Source organism: Hemiscyllium ocellatum, chromosome 10 (genome assembly GCF_020745735.1).
Source record: "Hemiscyllium ocellatum isolate sHemOce1 chromosome 10, sHemOce1.pat.X.cur, whole genome shotgun sequence".
Lineage (NCBI taxonomy): Eukaryota > Metazoa > Chordata > Chondrichthyes > Orectolobiformes > Hemiscylliidae > Hemiscyllium > Hemiscyllium ocellatum.
In genome coordinates this window covers 73,757,629-73,779,773 of record NC_083410.1, presented here as the reverse complement: position 1 = coordinate 73,779,773, position 22,145 = coordinate 73,757,629, and the positions used below count along the sequence as shown (strand labels likewise).

The following is a 22,145-nucleotide window of genomic DNA, read 5'->3' as shown; positions in this document are numbered from 1 at the left end:
TACGTTCCAAGCTACGCCATCATCCAATCTAGCAATCATACCATCAGCTCCTTCATCCAATATTCTACATAATTGTAAACTTTTACCTTGAGGTCCCAGCATTCTATTGTATTACACTCATTATATCTCTCAAACCAGAAACACACCCTGCTTATGATGTCTGATTGTCATCAGCTATGCAAACTTCCATTCATGTCCAATGTGTTAACATCTGCAGCATTTGCTTTCATTTTCTATTATAGTCTTTTATGTGCATCTTAAAGGTTTTCTGGAACTGTAGCTATTGTGTAACTATCTGAACAAGTTACTTGAAATTATGTTCATTGTACAGTAAATGGAAGAACCCTCAGAGGCATCAAGTACAAATAGATCTAGGTGTACACATCCACAATTCAAAGCGGCAAAACAAGTGGACAAGGCAGCATATTGTATATTTAGCTTCAAAGGTCAGGGCACAGAGTATAAAAACCGGCAAGTCATGTTGCAGCTGTGGAGAAGTTTAATTAAGTCATATTTTTGAATATTTGTACAGTTCTGGTTGCCACACTACCTGGAAGGGTGTGGAGGCTTTGGAGAAGGTATAGAAATGGTTTACCAGCATGTTGCCTGGTTTAGAGAGTATAATGACATGAGTAGGGACAGCAAGTTTTGAAGCTCAGGTTGAGGTTCTGAATGTAGGTTTGTTCGCTGAGCTGGAAGGTGAGTTTTCTGACGTTAAGTCACCATACTAGGTAACATCTTTAGTGAGCCTCTGAATTAAGCACTGGTGATACAGCCCTTTATATTTATAGGTTTGACTTTCACCTATAGTGATACTAGTGAAACTGGGTCATGTAATTTTGTGACTAGTTGATGTTCATGTATCCTGGTCGCTAGTTTTCTGCCAATACAGTGTTTGCCCATTACCTGTGTTGGTGGGTCTGTGGGCTACCATGATGCCAAGAGGTCGGAGTAGTCTGGCAGTCATTTCCGAGATGTCTTTGATGTAAGGGAGAGTGGCTAGGGTTTCTGGATGTGTTTTGTCTGCTTGTTTGGATTTAATGCTCAGAAATCAGTACATTGGGTACCCGTTCTTTTTGAATACACCATATAGGTGATTTTCCTCTACTCTGTGTAGTTCCTCTGTGCTGCAGTGTGTGGTGGCTTGTTGAAATATTGTTCTAATGTAACTTCATTTCTGGATGCTGGGATGATTGCTTCTGTAGTTCAATATTTGGTCTGTACGTGTTGTTTTTCTGTAGACACTGGTTTGAAGTTCCACATTGGCTGTTTGCTCTATTGTGACATCTCGGAATGGCAGTTTGTTGTTGCAGCTAATGAACTTGAAAGACTCTATACAGACAACAACCAAAACTCATGTCATTTACAGAATACAGAACTGGAACAAACACTACATTGGACAAACAGGCATAAAACTAGCCACCAAGATACATGTACATCAACTAGCCACAAACACACATGACCCTCTCTCACTCCTTACATATAGATAAGGAAGGACACCACTTTAACTGGGACAACACATCCATCCCAGAACAGGTCAAACAGACACGCATGAGAATTCCTAGAAGCATAGCATTCCAATTGGATTGACTTGGATCCTATTTACCAACCCTGAGAAAAAGAACAGGAAATGACATCATCTTAGGAAATGATGTTACTACAGGAAATGGTACCACCAACCCCCAGAAACTCAAACATATAAAGTGGGTTACACCACCAGTGTTTTGTTTGGTGACTCACTGAAGACGTTACCTCGTATGGTGACGAAATGTCTGAAAACGAACCTTCCAATTCAGTGAACCAACCTACATTTGTGAGCAGAGATTGTACAAACTGTTTGTTTGTAAAGTGGCTGAAGGAGAATAGAAGCTTACAAAATTATGAATGACATAAATAGAATGGATAGTCAGTATTTTTCCTAGGGCATAAATGTCAATTACTCAAGGACATAGGTTTAAAGAATTTAAGTTTAAAAGGAGATGAGGCAATTTTTTTTGCTTTTTTTAAAAAAAAAGAGCCTGGAATGTGTTACCGGAAGAAATTGAAACCAACGCATCAACTCTTCCAGTAGTCAAATTATTAAGATTAGGATTAACTGTCCCACAGATATCGGTTCTGGGCCCTCTTATTTGTCATTCAGATAAATGACTTGGCTGAAAAAATAAATGGAATGGCTTGTGGATGATACCAAAATTGGTGGTGAGTAGATAATAAAAATTTTCGAAGATTATAAAAGGATCTTGTTCAAATGGGTCAATAGGCTGAAAAATGGAGGATGGGATTCAATCTGGATAAATGCAAGACATAGCATTTTGGTAGTCAGTTCTTTGATAACATGATTGTTGTGTTCTTGTGCAACCTCATGTTATAGAAAAATCACTTTAAAGTGACAATGCTGTAATTACAATACAACCAAAACAGGTTTTAAAAATTTGCAGAGAAACCGCATCCCCAATTTGTCAATCACATTACAGCAAATTTGCATCGATAAAATATGCATTGTAACAGAACAAATGATTGTAAGACTTATATAATTAATGGCGGGCCTTGAATAATATTACAGAGTATAGGGACCCAGGGGTCCAGATACATAATTCTTTGAATTTTGCATCACATACAAAGTGTGGGGTTAAAAAGGCATCTGGCATCATGCCTTCATTGCTCAAACCTTTGAGTAAACGAATTGGGACATTATGTTGAGGTTGAACAGGACATTGGTAAAGCCACATCTAGAATAGTGTCCAGTTCTGGTCACCAGCTATAGGAAATTATCAATCTGGAGAGGATTCAGAAGAAATTTACCAGGATGTTAGCTGGTACATAAGATTTGAGTTATAAGAAAGATTGGATAGGCTGGGACTTTTTTCACTGGAGCACACAAGGATGTAAAGTTTATAAAATAATGAGGGTATAGATGGAGTTGGTGGTAGCTGTCTTTTTCCCAAGTTGGGAAATTTCAAGACAGCGGGTACTTTTTTTTTTAAACAGTGCGAAGACAGAGATTTAAAAAAAGACAGAGGTAAATTTTTTACACAGAGGGTGGTTCGAATGTGAATGAACCCCCGAAGGAAGTAGTTGGATGTGAGTACAATTACAATGTTTAAAAACATTTGGATACATATATGAATGAGAAAGGTGTGGAGGGATATGGGTCAGAAGCAGGCATATGGGACGAATTTAGCATGGGATTATGTTCGGCATGGACTGGTTGAACCGTGCTGTATGACTAAGTCCATCAAGACAGAGCGATTTATTAGTTCTCAATTCACGCTCAAGATGGTTGCCAGATTGGTTTGACAAAGCCAGTTGTTGTTGTCACCTAGTAACTGCTAATATCATCGATGAAAAAAATGGCAAAGAAAGCAAAAGTGAAAAGGAGACTCAAAGATATTTATACATGAAAATAAAGGCTTAAGTCAGAATTGGAGCAGTCTAGATTCTGCAGACCTGATTGATTGCCGAAATCTCAAGATCGCGAAAGACTGGTGAAGAGATCTACTGAACAAGTGATAAGTGGTGGCAAGTTTCAGATAATGTTGGACTGCAGTGACCAAAGCAAATAAATGAAGAATTGGAAATAAAAAAAGATTAAATTTTCAAAGTATTTGATCGCAGTAACACAAATGCAAGAATCCCACTGTATGGGCTGAGGGGGGTGGCTGGACAGATCACCTTATTCACGTTAGCTGCGGTTCCCTTTTCTGCTGTCTCGTGTAGTGAAAACAATGTGAAGGTGCTGGTGCTGGACTGGACAAGGTCAGAAGTTACATGACACCAGGTTACGTCCAAAAGGATTATTTGAAATAACAAGCTTTCAGAGACCTGCTTCTTTGTCAGGTGAAGTGACAAGAAGCACACAATTTATAGGCAGAGAAATCTGAAGACAGTACAAATGGTAGGAATGCAGTGGCAACAAGCTGAATAACAAGTATTTGCAGGTGATCAAGTGTCAGACGGGTGTGAGTAGAGTATCAGCAGCTGAATAGCATGTGAAGGGATGACCTATGATCTGATTAATTGAGGCTGAGATAATTACAAAAAATTAAAAGGAAAGCCATACAGATCAATCAAGGTAGAGAGATCATAACAGGTCATCAAGGTTATGGTGTCAAAACTGGAAAATAAAGGAAGACTTTACAAATATATAATAGAATGGTGGTGTTATGAAGTTAAATGAGTGTGTTCACTTTAAAATAAATAGTTTTCTGAATTTTGATGTGAACTTAAAAGTGCAGGCTCAGCTGCCTGAATGGGACTGCTAGAAAGACTGTTCCAAAATAACTGGCTGTTAAATGGATACCAAAGTTTTGGTTGCTGTTTTGACAACAAGCAAATTTCACCAATTACTTTAAATTATGCTCAGGAAAAGGAAACCCAATTGAGTTTGAATTTATTGTCTTGACAACATCAGACCAATAACATGGAATGATGTTGGGAGGTATAAAATCAGGGCACTTTAAAAATTAGTCAGAGCAGTCGCCACTGAACAACAGACCAACTGCTGTAGAGCCATAAAGCTAGCTGCCCATCTAACAGCTTGCTCTCAAGGAAATTAGAAGACATTCTCTAGCAAAGGTACCTTTTCCTGCAAAACATACTTGTAGTGGAAAAAAAAGATGACCCGGGGAGATGAGCAGATGGAAGACATTGCAGAATACCGAACTGTGTGGACTTGAGATTAAGTTAATGTTTGATAATTGTGTTATTGGAACAGCATTTTTAGAGTTGGGGCCAGATAATAAGTAGTTATGAAAAGGGGGCTTGGACTTGTGAATAGTTTTTGTATAGTGTTCACTATTGAAACAATTATGAAAATAAATTGGTAATTTCCTTTAATTGGTGGAAATTAGGAGTTCTGTCACTCACATTTTAACAGGAGCTTTACAGTGAATGTTAGGGTCTTAAGGACTGTACCGGAACAGAGGGATCTTGGAGTTCAGGTTCACAGTTCTCTGAAAACGAAGTCACAGGTAGACAGGGCAACAAAAGAGGCTCTTGGCACACTGGCCTTCATTAGTCAGGGCACTGAGTGTCGAAGTTGGGAAGTTATGTTGCATTTATGCAGGACATCGATGAAGTCGCACTTGGAGCACCGTGTTCAGTTTTGGTCGCCTGCTATAGGAAGGATGTCATTGTACTGGGAAGAGTGCAGACAAAATTTATGAGGATATTGCCAGGCCTCAATGGAGTGTTATAGGAAGAGGTTGGACAAGCTGGATTTACGCATAGGAGACTGAGGTGGGGTGGAGAGACAGAAGTGTATGGATCATGAGAGGCATGGATAGGGTAAATGCACTCAGTTTTTTTCCTAGGGTTGGGGAATTGAAGACTAGAGGGCATCGGTTTAATGTTGAGGAAAGTATAAAAGGGAGTGTGAGAAGCAGCTTGTTTTTAAACAGAGGGTGGTATGCACATGGAATATGGAATGAGATGCAAGCAGAAGTGTTTGAGGTGGTTACATTAACAACATTTAAAAGGCATTTAGACAAATAGATGGATAGGAAAAGGATTAGAAGGAATTGGTCCAACTGCAAGGAAGTGGGGTTAGTATGGATGGTCATTTTGGTCAGCATGGACCAGTCTCTGTACTGTAGGATTCTACAATTCAATGAAGTGTGGTGAACTTTTTTTTGGGTGTTTACTTTTAATTAAGGGGGTTTGACCTCTGTTTCGTAACAATTTTGCAGCTTGTCGTTTGAGATTTTGACAAGTTTGGACAAATCCAGACTGGGATTTGAACAGTTTTAAATTGATCTGATGAATAAAGTTCAAGATCTGGATGGATTTGGACAGACTTGAACAGATTAGAGGTATGAAAGGTCCCAGCAGACTTAAAACACCTTGCAGTTAGTGTCCTATATCTTTAAATAAAATTTAGGTGAGAAAATTTGTTTAGTATCTGTTAATTGTGGTTGGTTAAATTTCAAATGAGGGAAAAGGCTCTTAACATAGCTAGACGGGTTCTGGGGTTTGAAGATGCTTGCTAAATTTGCCAAGAAAGTTTGGCTAGACAGAGGAAGGATATACTTCAATAATTAGCAAACACGTTAGAATTGGGTCAACCAGTGACAAAAGGAAAGCTGAAATTGTAATGGCAATGGTCAAGCACTCAGGCATATCAAACAAATATGCACAGTGGAGTTAGAAAAATTGCAAAAGATATAACCAAAGTTATAAGATAAAGAAAGGAAAAGAAGGTTCTTAGCTGAGCAAAAACAAAGAATTTGAACTCAAAGGTTGTAAATTAGTCAGCAAAATAAACAGGAGTGAGGTGAAGGGAGAATTAACACAAACATGTTAAAACATTTTGATGAAAAAGATGTTGAAGCCTTTATTTCATGTGAAAAATTGGCTAGGCAGATGCAGTGGCCAGAAAACTTGTGGGTAATGCTAGCTCAGACTAAGCTGGTAGGCAGGGAGAGTGAGGTCTTTGCAGATGAGGGGTCAAGAAATTATGCAGATGTCAAAGGGACTATTTTGAGTACCTATGAATTTGTACCATAAGCATATAGACAGCAGTTCAGAAACAAAGGATGAACCAGGTCAGACTTATGTGGAGTTCAAAATAATTAAACATGGTAATTTTGATGGATGGGTGCAGGCTTTAAAGATACACAAGACATATGCGGCTCTAAGAGACATTATTCTGCAGGACGAGTTTAAAAACTCACTTCCAGAGGTAAGAACAACTTGTAAAGGAATCCCAAAGAAAAGTCGAGGAACTGCAGGAGATACACAACCTAAGCAGGGGCTAGGTACTGAGTTAGTGCCCAATCTCTATAAAGACTTCACCTCTGTGGATTAATTTTACTCGTGAAGAATAGGAGAGAAAGGGAAAGAAGTGATAATTTTGAGAGCATTGGGATCTGGTCAGTCTCTAATACTAAAATGAAATTATTTGCACTCTTTCTGACATGTTACCACAGAGTGAGATATTTGTGGAACAGATGGACAGAAATTTAGCTTTCATCCGTGTAAGATCCTGTTGCAGAGCCAAATCAAGACTGGGGAACCAACAGTGGGAGTGATTGAATAGTTCCAGGAATACAGCTTGCTCTTGGAAATGACTGAGCAGGAACCAAGGTGGGAGTGATGCCTCTTATGCTGGAAAAGCCAAAGAAAAACCAGGGAACTGAGGAGTTAAAAGAAAAAACCCTGGATTTTTTCCAGACTCTGTAATAACAAGATCCCCATATCATTAGTTTTTCCTTCTGGCTATAACTTAAGAGAAAGAAGAAGGAGTTGAGGTTCAGTTATCTGACATCTGCTTTGATTAAATAGTACAGGAAAAACCCGAACACGTAGAGTCAGGCAGAGGTGTTGAGTCCTGAAAAACTAATGGACTTACAACAGAAAGGTGAGACAATAAAAGATATACATTATGATCCATATTCAAAAGGAATCAATGTATTCTGAAGGCTTATCTTAAGGATAGAATCCCAAGATGAAAATTGAGACCACAGCAAGTTAGTGCAGAGGATGAATGGGTATAAATGCACCAGATTGTACTGTCAGTAGCATAGACAGATTCAGTCAGACCAAGTGTCTAATTTTACTTCTAGACTATTTAAGGAAGTCATGGATAGTCTAGGCATAAAGCACTTTAACTGAAGTGCATACCATCCTGAATCCCAGGGAGCCTTGGAAATGTGGCATCAGACTCTGAAGTCCATGTCAAAAGCATACGGTCAGGATTATCTGAATGACTGGGAGAAAGGTATCCCAGTCATATTGTTTACCATTACAGATACCCCAAACCAATATAACCAGTTTACTCCCTTTGAGTTAATATTCAGACATGAAGTGAGAGGACCGTCAAAACTAATTAAAGAAAAACTGATAGGACCAAAGTCAGAAATCTCACACTTGGATTATGTATCGGAAGTGAGGGAGAGATTATGCCTGTAGGTGAATTAACTAAACAACACCTGAAGAGGGCACAGTATGGAATGAAGCAGGTGGCAGATTAAAAACACAAATTCAGACATTTTCCCATGGGAATGACGTAATCATATTGTTACCAGTGGTAGGAGATTCCTTCAAAGACAGGGAAGTCCCTATCAAATTGAGAAAAGGTTCGTCAGTTAAACTAAGTGGTAAAGATGCTGGATAGCAAAAAAACTGTATTGGATAAGACATGAGAATATACTGAAGCCTTACTGTAATGGACACAGGGAACTGGAGCAATACTGCTCTGGTGGGTGAGGAATCAAATTGACATGGCATGGATTTTTTATGTACCTCAAAATAACAAAGTCCTTGAAAAATGGGATAGAAAAAGGAGCCGTCTCAGGAGAAAAGAACTCAGTTGAAAGATATGTTGCAGTATGAATAGCATTGGGTGGGGGCGGGGCGGGGTGTGTGGGTGGGTAGGAAATGCTGCTCCTATAAAACAACACTTAATCCTCTCGATGGTGTACTGGTCCAGAAGGAAGTGGTTGCGATGCTCAACGAACTGAGCCTGAGTGAATGGAGTTTGCTGACGGGACTCAACGACTGTGTGGACTACTGGAAGACCAACGCAGAAACTAAATCAGACTCTTATCCGATATCAAGGTTGGAGAACTGTCCAAAAAAAGTTGGACAAACCACTTACATTCCGAAGTTGGACTTACTGTGTGGTTATTAGCTGGTACCTTTATCAGACAAAGCAAAAGACATTCTGCATTTGCAACCCCTAATGGGTTACATCAATTCAAAGTGATGCCTTTTAGAATGAAGAACACACCAGTCACATTCCAAAGACACTCAAACTGAGTTGTGGCAGGATTAACAAACTCAACCTTATGTTGATGTGGTGATCTTTAGCCATCCATAAAAAGATTATGTGGGACAGCTAGCAGAGCTCGTTGAATGATTATGAAAACAAAAACTGGTAATAGATTTGTAAAAACATATTTCGTGAAGACAGAGGTGACATTCTTGGGACAGGACGACTCCAAAGACCCCAAGACAAAAGACATCGAGGAATTTCGACTACCATCCTCGAAGTGCTTGATTTTTGGGACCGAACAGATTCTACCACCAGTTCTTAATCAAATTTCAGCAACGTGGTGATACTGCTGATGAATTTATGAAGATTACAATTTCGGTGGATACAATGCCAGGAAGCATTTGAGAATTTAAAAGCCGTATTAACCACCACACCAGTTTTAGCTAAACCAATATTTTTGAAGCCCTTCAAAGTTGCAACCAACACAAGTGATATAGGGGTTAGAGCTGTATTGATGCAGGGCAATGATGATGGAATTGAACATCCAATTGACTACTTTGCAAAGAAACTCAATATCCCCCAAAGAACATATGCTATCAAAACAAAAGTGTTATTGAATTTGGTACTGGCTGTACAACATTTTAATGTTTGTGACAACAATGCGTTAGAGACGGTTATGTAGACGGACCACAACCTTCTCACACTTTTGGAAAAATTTGAAGACAAGAATATGCAACTACTTTGTTCAAGTCTCATGTCAAAGACTTTTAATTTACAAACTGTAAGCTCTGTGGGTAAGAATATGATTGCAGATATGTTATGATTTAAAAGAAGCGTAGGTAAGATTTTGATTCCAAAATTACATATGTGCGCAGAATTAAAAAGATTTAACTTAGATTAATGACATATACATTTCACAATAATGGTATTAAGAATTAGAGAAAAAATAAAGTCATCTTTTCATTATGATGGTTCATTTTTTTTCTTGAGTGGGAGAGGTGTTTTGAAGTCGAATGAATATATGATCACTTTAAAATAGTGTGTGTTTTCTGAAGTTAGAAGAAATGAAAGTGAAGTGCAGGCTCAGCTGCCTGAATCGAATGAAATAGCTGGGAGACAGACACTTGCAAAATTGATACATGTATTAAATGGATACCTGAGATTTGGTTGTTGCTTTGACAACAATTCAAATTTAATCAATAACTTCAAATTATGCTCAGGATACTAAAACCCGATTAAGTTTGAATTTATTGTTTTGACATCAGACCAATGACACAGAACTGTGCTGGCGGGTGGGTGGTTTGGGTAACACCAGGTCATTTTTGAAGTTGGTCAAAACAATTGCCACTGATCAGCTGAGCAACTGCCTTAGAGCTGGACAGCTAACTGCCCAACTAACAGCTTGCTCTCAAAAGAAATTAGAAGACAGTCTTAACGATACCTTTTCCTGTAATACTCGCACCATAATAAAAACCACAATGACGCAAGGAGATCAGCAGAGACGACGGATTTCTGTCACTCACAATCTAACTGAGTACGGGTGTTTGGTTTTAATTGAGGCATTCGACCTCCACATTGTAACAGTGGGGTTATATTTAGCATGACATGAGTGAAATACTCTACTGCAACGACTGACGCACAGTAGTCGGCTAATTAGCCAACATTTCCTCTGCCATGTGATGCAAGCATGCAGCGACTGCAAGGTTCCACACATTGTGGCACTGACTTCCATTTGTTGATTTACAGCTACTTCTGGAATATTATTTCAATCTGCTAATGAAGACCAATGCAAAATACCTATTCAATTCATCTGATATTAATGCCCTAAACTCATTTTCTGAAATATTAATATCCACTTTGAGATATTAATATTTCCTTTCTAAATATACATAGAAAATCAATTCATTACAATTTATTGCATTTTTATTTTTCCAGCTAGCATTCTTTCTTAATCTTTCTTTCCTTTATTGATCTTTGTTGGTTTTTACACTGGCTCACAAACAATTGGACACAATTAGATGCTTTAGTGGCAAATGTCTGCCACTATGGGCAGAGAAAGGAAATGACAAGAGGATAACTGCACTTCTGGCGAGGAGGAGGATATGGGCCAGAAAATCCATTCAGAATCACAGGTTGTAATAAAAAAATGCCTATGTTGCAAATCTTCAAGTTTAGCCCTATACAAGAGACTGAGATGGAGTCAGTGGCAAAGGAACAAAGTTTTTGGCACGGCTAAGATAATGATTTTATTTCTCTTCTAGAGTAAACTTCTGTCCATCTAATATTGGATGTTGACTAGAAACACAACAAACTAGAGACAGTGGAGATGGTGATGGCACAGTAAAGCTCAAGATCAGAGACATACTTATAACCAGACTGCTCTTCCTGAATTTTCTAAGGGGCACCATGTAAATGTGAAACAGATAGAACTTGGGGCCTAAAAAAAAATTAGGAGCAGGAAGAGAAGTCATGCCAGAGTCTTGCTGGCTATAACCACTTATACAGGAGTAAGACCACTCAGCTGGCCAAAGGAGGAGAGGCTTTCCAGAATGGTATAGCCAGCATATCAGCCTGAACAACAGCTCCACCAGAATAAACTGGGATAATTTCATTAAACAATAACCACCCAATTTTCCTTTTATTAGTATTCAGCAATTTTTAAATAAATGGTCACGGGAGTCCGGTCTCAGACAAATAGAAAAAGAGGCTAAGGGGAGAAGACAGATAATCCCTCAACTCCAATTACAAAAGAAAATGTCTGAAAACTCCCAATTGCAATCTCAAGATGATTTTAAAAATTCAACTTAAAAGTCAAGCTCTCAGTACTCACTTGAATAACAAAATTATAGTAAAAAATGGTTCACCCCATCTCCAGCTTCAAATCAACAGTACCTTTGTCTAATCTGGTCCAATTTTTCTGGGTCTGAGATGACAACTTGAACACCCAACTTCATTTTTGTCTTCTGCAGGCTGAAGTCCAAACATGCAATCTTCGCATTAATTATTCTTTTCGTCATTCCTAAGGCCCAAAAGATTTCAAACTCAATGTAATTAACTCAAAAATCAAGCTAAATTATGTTTGCTAATACAAAATGCAGTTAACTCTGCCAAAACAATAATTGGATACATCAGATCTTAAGTTTAAAAAGGTTCAAAAGTAAACCACAACATAACTTCAAGACTTTAAATTTACAGTTAAAATGCAGAAATGGATAAACTTCCTCTAGTCTTAAGAGTGCCATGTAGATCTTCTGAGACACCAGATCAAGATTCAATGATGATTACTGTTACACAGCTTTTGCTATGGCAGTGGGCCAACCACTGGTTAAGAGTTCAGAGCTGGGCAATGATATCCAGTTAATTGAGGCCGGCAATGCCCACAGACTGAATACACAAAGCAACGATGGGATATTTGGGCTGCTTGTATTTGTGCAACCAATTCATCAGTTACCTTCAGATTACAAGTCAGGATTATTCTATAAACAAGGAGACAATGTTGTTTCAATTTATTTACATTTATAATTCTGGGCAGAAAAGTGCTTCAGAGATGCACATGCCGGAGCAGATGTAAACCATTCCATTTACCTATCTGCTCTGCCATTCAATGATATCATTGCTGATCTGATACCCTACTCCATCTTCCTGTCTTTGCCCCATAACCTTTACTACATCACCTCAACACCTCTCTGTGGCAAAGACGTCCAGAGCTTCACTCCTCTGTTAGAAATTTCTTATATCAGTCTTAAATTTTCAATCCCTTATTCTGAGATTATACCCTCTGATCCTAGACTGTTCCATGGGAGGAATCAACCTTTCTTTACCTATTCTGTCAAGTTCTTCAAGAATCTTGTATTTACCTATCAGGTCACCACTCGTTCATCTAAATTCCAACATACACAACTTCCTCATAAGACCAAGTTAAAAATCACACCAGGTTATAGTCCAACAGGTTTAATTGGAAGCACACTAGCTTTCAGAGTGTCACTCCTTCATCAGGTGATAGTCCTCACAAGACAGTATCTCATGCAGAGACAAGTTTCCCTCGATTGCCTTCCATGCCAGTATATTCTTCCTGAGATAAGAGCCCCAAAACTGTTCACAGTATTCCAGGTGTGGTTGACAAGTGTCTTGTACGGTTTTAGCAAAACCTCTCCACCTTTAAAATTCATTTGTTTAAAATAAAAGTTCAACATTTCCTTTGTCATCAATATTACCTGATAAAATATGAGCATCAGAGTTTATAATTCATGGAAGAGGGCTCCCAAATCCCTCTATTATATATCCATCTGCAACACTTCTCCAAATATTCAGCTCCTCCATACCTTCTGCCAAAGCACAGAACCTGACATTTCCCTACATTATGTGCCATTTCCAAGCTTCTGCCCACTCAAGTAGGTCATTCACAATTGCTATGTGGACTCAATCTGTTCCAGAAGGACCCCTCTGTAGTTACTTCATTTTATGCCCAGCGATGCATACTATCAAAGACAGAACTCATTGGTCTTTACTCTGATTAGTTTCCGCTCCTCCTTTTACGTTTCAAATAGTTAGTAATTTTTGAAATGCTATGATTAGCAGCATTTCCTCTAATTTTCTTAGCAGTTGTGAAGGCCTCAGAGGCCCGTATGCAGCAGTGACTTCAGGAACTGGAAGGCAATGCTATAATGTGTGGAACCTTGAGTGGCTGTATACTTGCACAGCACGGAAGAAAGGTTGGCTAATTTGCTGATTCTTGTGCAGTCTTCACAGCAGAGGAAAGTATTTACTCAACACATCTGCCATTTCCTGGTTCCCCATTATTCTTTCTCCACATCATTTTCCAAATAATCAAAAAGCATGGTGCTGGGGGTATCTAAGGTGGCGGCGATCTGAGAAGATCACACTGCAGAGCTTCGCATCGCAGCAGGAGGGTCCTTGATTCCACCCAACCCAGGTCATCAGGATTTCTTGGGGTGTTGGAAAGATTGTGGAGCCCCAAGAAACATTTAAAAAGTGACTTACCTGTATTTTCAGCTGCCCAGAAATACCTAAAAAGGGAGGAGGAGCATCTGAGGCCAGGCCTGCAGCAGCCTTGGAGCCGATTACTCTCCAGGACCTGGTGAACCAGCTCTCGAAATCTCACGAGATGTTGGGGAAACAGATTGAAGAGAAGAAGTTGGCTCCAGTCTCTCTCATGCTGCAGAAGCACGAGCAGCAGCTGGGAGACCTGGAGAAGAGGACGAATAAGGTGGAGCACATGGTCACAGTGGTGGAAGCTGATGCCAGTTCATTCAAGGAAGAGATCCGAGCCCTGAAGACGCAGGTTCGTAATTTGCGTGACCAAGTGGATGATCTTGAAAACAGGGGCAGGAGAAAAACATTCAGATCATCGGTCTGACTGAGGGTAAGGAAGGTGAGTGGCCTGCGGAATTTGTTGAAGATTGGCTTCTGAAATTCCTTGACTTGGAGACTGGCATGAGAGGATTGAAGACAGAGAGAGCTCACCGGGTTGCAGCACAGAGGTCAGGTCTGGGTCAATGCCCTCGTCCTTTCCTGGTGCGGTTCCATCATTACCTGGATAAGGAGAGTGTCATGGAGGCTTCCAGACTCCAGGGGAAGGATCCAAAGGCCCTAATTCACGAGGGGTCTAAGATCATGTTTTTTCAGGACTTTTCAACGGCGGTGATCCAGAAACGAAAGTCGTATGATGGTGTAGAGAAGATTGAAGGAACTTGGGATTCAGTACTCAAAGATATCTGGCAGTGCTTCAGATCACCTGAGATGGATCCATGCATCTCTTTGACACATCGGAGATGACAAGAGACTTTGTGGACAAACTAACCTAATTTAAACAATTGTAGTACGTATAAATATTGTTGCTTGGGTATGCGTTTATCATTCTGTAAAAGAAATGAAGGAAATCTAGTTGGAGCTTTGTTTTTCCCCTTTTTTCCCCCCTCTATTGATAATAATTTGGTTCAAACTATGTCTGGCGGTGGTTAAGATGGACATTTTAAATTTCTAAGTTAGGACAAACCAAGGGATGGGTGGGGTATTTATTCCTTTTTTTTAAATATAAAAGAATTTTTAAAAAAAATTCATATTGATATTCTATGGGGTGTGTATTCTTTTTAGCTTGTGCTTGCGATGCAGCTCTAGCTGGGAGAAGTGAAGGTGCTTGAGATGGTTAGATGCCGATTTATGGGCAGTTCGGGATGGATAGTTGCCCCCTCCGGGCAGGGGGCGAGTTCCCCTACTCAGCGCTATTGGCGCTTTATATGTTGGTTTGTTTTCTGGTTTTTGTTCTTTATTTTTAATAATTTTGTATGTTTGTTAAATGTAGTGGTTTTAGTTTATGTAGTTATTATATTTGGTGGATCATGCAACACTAAGGCTCAGCAATTTGTGGTTCGGGTTCCTCCTCTCTGGAATTTAAATGGAATTGTAGAAGATTATGGCTAGTGATTTGATTAAATGGTGTACCTGGAATATCAAGGGAAGTCACTCACCAATTAAGAGGAAGAAGGTACTCGAGTCTTAGAAAGGAGGAGGTGGATATTGCTTTGTTACAGGAGACACAGTTGGACAACAAGGAGCATCTGAAATTACAGCAAAATGGCTTTGACCGAGTTTATTTTTCATCATTTAATACCAGAAGTAGGGGAGTGGCTATATTGGTAAGGAGAAATCTCTCATTTAAATTGTTGGAATTTGTTAAAGACACATACGGGAGGTTTGTAATTCTTAAAGCCTTGATAAATGGGGAAGAATATGGCATCTTAAATGTTTATTGTCCCCCAGCTCATCCTCTTAAATTTTTGGTAGATGCTTTTTCTAAATTGATAAGTCTCAAGTGTCCGCACATCATTATAGGGGGAGATTTTAACTGCCTCATGGACCCCATAGTAGACAGGTTGCCTAAAAGTCCCTCGATACCCTCTGCACAATTTAAACAGTTATTGTATCTGTTTGGGGAATTAGGATTGGTGGACGTCTGGAGGTGTCTCCACCCTACAGGTAGGGATTTCACATTTTTCTCCAATCCGCATAGATGTCACACGAGGATTGATTTTTTTTGTAACCCCTGCGTTAACCCTGGATCTGGTGGCATCCTGTACGACTGGTAATACTGCCATCTCTGATCTTGCTCCGGCGTACCTCATGGTTAAAATTAAAGGATGTTACAGTGGATTCAAAGTACTGGCGAATGGACCCCTTTATTCTCATGGACAGCTAGTTTGTGGAGTATTTCTCTAGGGAATTTCCGACATTCCTAGACATCAACATAGGTTCGGTTGATAGCTCATCTGTTCTCTGGGAAACTGCCAAAGCTTACGCCAGAGGGTTAGTTATTTCATATTCCACAAGTAGGAAGGGGCAGAAGGGCGAGCAGCAACGTCTCCTTCAAGCACGTTTGAAGGCAGCCGAGAATGGCCTATTTTGACAGACCCTCGTTGGTCAAACTACAGAGGATTACGGCATTGCGGTCTACACCAAATTCCGTGTTCACACAGAAGGAGCTGGCTTTTGCAAAGGTTATACGAGCATGGTGACAAGCCAGGCAAATACTTAGCATACCTTGCCAGAAAGAGAAGTGCCCCACAAACCATTATAGGGATTAGGGAAGGGTCTGGGAACCTAACATGTGATTCTAAAAAGATTAATGTGGCGTTCCAGAGATTCTACTCTAAGTTACATCAGTCTGAGAATTGTGACGAGGGGCAGGCCAAAATGGACTCCTTTTTTAGAGATCTGAAGCTCCCGGGTGTGACTCCCAACAAAAGTCCATTCTCAATGCCCCATTATCAGAGCAGCAAGTGCAGGAAGCTGTAAGGCAGCTTCAGAGTGGAAAGGCACCCAGTCCTGATGGACTTCCCAGTGAATTCTTGAAGGAATTTATAAGTATACTGTCAAGCCCGATGCTGAATATGTTTATGATTCATACAGACATGTTTGTCTCCCACCATCTCCAATATTTCACTTATCCTTAAAAAATGGGAAGGATCCGGAAGACTGTGCTTCATATAGGCCCATCTCGCTCTTAAATGTGGACTTTAAGATCCTCCCTAAGGCACTTGCGTTAAGGCTGAAGACTGTGTTACCTTCTATTATTAAAGAGGATCAGATGGACTTCATAATGGGTCGCAGATCCTCCAATAACGCTAGAAGACTGCTTAACATAATTCAAGCATGCCAACATCAGTCAATACAGGCATTGGTGATTTCTTTAGATGCAAAGAAGCCATTTCACCGAGTTGAGTGGCCGTACCTTTTCTATACTCTAGACCGGTTTGATCTGGGCGAAGTTTTCATAAGATGGATAAAGGTTTTCTACAGTGTACCTCTCACTGAGGTCATTACCAACGGGGTACGATCAAGCAATTTTAATATTTCTAGGGGCAGCTGGCAGGGCTGTCCCCTTTCACCATTACTTTTTACGTTGGTGATTGAACCGTTGGCAGAGGCCATTCATGGGGATCTCAATATATATGCTCCAGAAGTGGGGTCAAAATTACATAAGATCTCACTGTATGCAGATGATGTTCTAATTTTCTTGACAAATCCAGCAGTCTCATGCAATGCATTTATGCATTGCCTGAAACAATGATTCACACGTTTGGCACTTTTTCAGGGTATAAGATTAATTTTGCTAAATCAGAATAATTTTGCTATGGGTGGTCTTACGAAAGAGTTAGCTCTTGAGAGTGACTATAGATACCCATTTAGGTGGTCACGGGGGTTGGGGGGTGTATTTGGGCATATTCATTACTCCAGTTCTGGATTGGCTGTTCACATTTACTCAATTACTTGAAAAAATTAAATAAGATCTTTAAAGATGGGAGGCACTTCCAGTCTCATGGATGGGTCAGATAGCACTTATTAAGATGAATATTCTCCCTCGTTTGCTATACCCTATATGGATGCTCCCCCTGATTTTCAATAAACAAACACTCAGGAGACTGAACAGTCTGTTCAGTTCCTATATCTGGCACTGTAAATGACCCCTCATTAAATTAGCCAAACTGCAGTTGCCTCACAGATTGGGGGGAGTAGACCTTCCGGACATTAAAAATGACCAATTAAACTCGCTATTGACCTATGTAAGTGATTGGGTTTGTGGGGACCCTCTTTCCATATGGCTAGATATCGAAGTCTCCCAGGCAAGGTGCCCCCTTACTAGTTTGCTGTTTTTGGTCAAGGTGAGGACACTTAGGGAATATTGCCATAACCCAAATGTTAAAGCATTGAGGGCAATTCAGCAGAGGGAACGTAATATTGGCAAAACATCTTTGTTTACACCTTTAGGGGGAATGCAGAGTTTTCAACCAGGTACGATAGATTCAGAATTTAAACGTTGGGCAGCTAGGGGTATATCTTGCATGGGTGATTTATTTGAGGGAGATGTAATGATGTCCTTCGATCAGTTAGTACGGAAGTACGAGTTACCTAATAGAGACCTCTTTCGTTTTTTTTCAAGTTAGGGATTTTATTCGAAAAAGACCACACTTTTGACTGATCCCTACAAATCTGACATAGAAATAGGGGCACTAAGGGCCTCTCTGCCAGTACTCTATATCACCAATTGGGGGAGTGCCACCTCAGATGAGTCTGATCGACTCTGCAAGATGTGGGAAAGAGAGCTGGGTGCTGAAGTTTCTTCAGAGGTATGGGAGGATATTTGGGAGAATGCAAGGAAGATATCAATTTGCAACAGGACCCATGCTTTACAGTTGAAGATTCTCCACAGGGTCCACTTAGCCCAGACAGTTTGTCAAAATTTAAACCAGGGGTATCTTCAGCATGTCCCAAGTGCAAGGTCTGAACGGGTACTCTTACCTATCGTCTTTGGTCTTGTGACAGGCTTCAAACATGTTGGAGTGCTGTGATGGGTGCAATGGAGAGGATTTTAGGTGTAGGGGTGGAGAAGGACCCTATTTTGCTCCTTTTGGGCCTATCCATTGTGTTTCCTGCAGACTCGCATAAGGAAAACTTTTCAATATTCTTATATTCTGTGCAAGGAAGAACATCAGAGAAACTTCCAGGCCTGTCGGGTTGGCAGAAGATTGTTATGGAGCATATTCCCCTGGATTTTCTCACAAATATGGTACACCACAAAACTGAGAATTTTTACAAGACATGGCAACCCTTTTTGAAATACCCGGACACAGATTTATCTGCTACACTAACAAGGGCTTTTATATCGCTGTAACGATTGTGTTTCATGAGTCCAATATGCAGAGGAGGGACTGTGAATGTATGAGTGTTTTGTTTGGCTGGGCTGAGTTATTACTATTTATTTGTTTGTTTGTTTGTTGTTAGTTAGTTAAATAGCTAGTTGAGGTTTTTGAAAATTTTATACTTCTCTATATATGTTTACACATTCATATAGGAGGGTGGGTTGGGGAGTTTTTTTTATTATTTGGGTTTAGTTTTGTACTATTTTTGTACGGTTTTGAATTGCATTGTTTTGTATTTGTAGTAATATTTAAAAATCTTTTTTTCTTTATGAAAATATATTATTAAAAAAATTTAAAAAGCGTGATGCTGGAAAAGCGCAGGTTAGGCAACATTCTGCACCCACACTTCTCCCCTCACCTCCATTCAAGGCCACAAAGGATCCTTTCACATCAGACAGATGGTTTTCCTGCAATCCAAACACCTAACTTACTGTGCCTGTTGCTCTCGATGTGTTCTCTACTACGTTGAGGAGATAGGATGCCAACTCATTGAACATTTCAGAGAACATCTCTGGGACACAGGCACTAAACTACTCCATCGCTGTGACTGACCACTTCAACACCCTTTCCCACTCCATTGAGGACATGCAAGTCCTGGGCCGCCTCCACCACCAAATCCTAGCCACCCGACACCTGGAGGAAGGCGGCCTCATCTATCGCTTTGGGACTCTCCAACCACACGGTACCAATGTCAACTTCACCAGTTCCCTCATCTCCTCTCTCCCCCAACCTCATTCCAGATCCAACCACCCTCTTGAACTGTCCTAACTGACCATCTTTCTTCTTACCTATCCACTCTAATCTATTACCATCACCCCCCACCTATTATCCACCGATCACATTCCCAGTTACCGTCCCACTAGCCCCATCCCCTATTTATTTCTCAGCTCCCACCGACCCCACATTCCCGATTCAGGCTCATGCCCAAAATATTGACTCTCCTGCTCCTCGGATGTTGCCTGACCTACTCTGCTTTTCCAGTGCCATACCTTTTGGCTCTGATCTCCAGCATCTGCAGTCCTCATTTTCCAGGGACTTCACATTCACTTTGGCTTTGCTCTTCTTTCTTAAAAAGTTTGAAGAGACTTACTATCCACCTTGCTATTACTTGCAAGTTGATCTTCAGTTTATGTTATTGATTATTTTGTTAACTTGTAAAAACTTTTCCAATCCTCTCATCACTAAGCTTTGCCACACAATGTTTTTCTTTCAATCAGATACGATCATGAACTTCCTGGTTAGCCATAGTTTGCTCATTCCTTTTCTCGAACTCTCATCCCTCACTAGAACATGTCTTTGCCATGAGTCATGAATTTTCTTAAAATGCTTTGCTCCCCAACAATCTTTGCTGCTGAACTCTATTCATCAGTCCACTTCAGTCAGCTCTTCCCTCATTCCTTTGTAATTATTCTTATTTAAGCTTAGTTGTATCTGAGCCAAGTTCCCCTCTCTCACACTGAATGCTAAATCCTATCATCTTATTGTCACGTTGCAAAGGGGGATCTTTCATGCTGACATCATTTATTAAACCTGCCTCATTACACATTCAGATCCAAAACATCCCAGTCTCTGGTTGGATCCATAACTTACTCTTGGAAACAGTCCTAAATATTATGACTTCTGCCAATCTGACTATCCCTGTGATTAATGTAATATGTTTGTTACACGTCCACATTATCTCTTGACTTATTCTCTGTTTCACCACATAGCCAAAGGGCCCATAAACTACTTATGGGTTCTTCCTCCTACTATATATGGGTTTGGAGGGATATGGGCCAGGTGCTGGCAGGTGGAACTAGATTGGGTTGGGATATCTGGTTGGACGGGTTGGACCGAAGGATCTGTTTCCATGCTGCATATCTCTATGACTCTATTATCATATAGGCTAAGTTTGAACAAATTAAGATCACCTCTTCCTATCGTACTTATTCCATGCCACATCAACGTCAGCCCACCATCCTTTTCTTTCAAAGAGACAAAACCCTGAATATTCAGTTCCCAACTTTGAAATGCAGTTCAACGAATATATAATGTATTCAGCATCATTTACATTAAGGCTTTCAGAAAAGCAGTAAGCCAAAAAAATTTCATATCATGGGAAATTAAAACCTGTGAGTAAAAAGTGAGGTCTGCAGATGCTGGAGATCAGAGCTGAAAATGTGTTGCTGGTTAAAGCGCATCAGGTCAGGCAGCATCCAAAGAACAGGAAATTCGACGTTTCGGGCACAAGCCCTTCATCAGGAATGAGGAAAGTGTGTCCAGCAGGCTAAGATAAAAGGTAGGGAGGAGGGACTTGGGGGAGGGGCGATGGAGATGTGATAGGTGGAAGGAGGTCAAGTTGAGGGTGATAGGCCGGAGTGGGGTGGGGGCGGAGAGGTCAGGAAGAAAATTGCAGGTTAGGAGGGCGGAAAGGTCTAGGAAGGGGAGGGAGGAGTCTGAGACAGTCCAGGTGAATTTGAGGTGGGGATGCAAGGTATTGGTAAAGTTGATGAACTGTTCAACCTCGTGGGAACACGAGGCAGCGCCAATACAGTCATCGATGTAGCGGAGGAAAAGGTGGGGGGTGGTGCCAGTGTAGTTGCGGAAGATGGACTGTTCCACATATCCTACAAAGAGACAGGCATACCTGGGGCCCATGCGGGTGCCCATGGCAACTCCTTTAGTTTGGAGCAAGTGGGAGGATTGGAAAGAGAAGTTGTTCAGGGTGAGGACCTTCCCATGTCTTTTTCTACTTGACTTAAGCTCTCAAATTCAGGTGCCAGAATCTTGCCATTTTAATTAGTTTTCAGAAAAACATGCTCTTTACCTCTAATCAACTGCCCATTAAAAGATTCCCAAATGAAAAATGGATTATTCTCAGCCACACATTCCCCAGTACCTGTACAGTATTGTTACAGTTAGCCTTTCCAAAATTCAATACTTCCACCTGACAATTAGCTATTTTGCCTGGAGTGCAGGAGGTTCAGGAGTGACTTGATAGAGGTTTATAAAATGAGGGGGATAGTTAAGGTGAATAGCTAAGGTCTTTTCCCTAGGATAGGGGAGTATAAAAATAGAGGGCCAGCTCCTTTTGAGAGAGGGGAAAGACTTAAAAAGGGATCAGAGGGCAACTGTTTCCATACACAGGGTTCTACCCATGTGGAATGAGATGCCAGAGGAAGTGGTAAAGGAATATACAGTTACAACATTTAAATGACATCAGGACAGATACATGG

General features: G+C 40.4%; 1 protein-coding gene across 2 annotated transcripts in view; it reads right to left on the bottom strand.

Moving 5' to 3' along the window:
- The window catches only part of tcp1 (t-complex 1), a 54,300-nt gene that overhangs the window by 15,554 nt on the left and 16,601 nt on the right, over positions 1 to 22,145 (bottom strand). For both annotated transcript variants that reach the window (XM_060831602.1, XM_060831603.1), the window contains exon 7: positions 11,606 to 11,732. In XM_060831602.1, the coding sequence (XP_060687585.1) occupies positions 11,606 to 11,732 (127 nt within the window). The remainder of the gene's footprint in view (positions 1 to 11,605; positions 11,733 to 22,145) is intronic.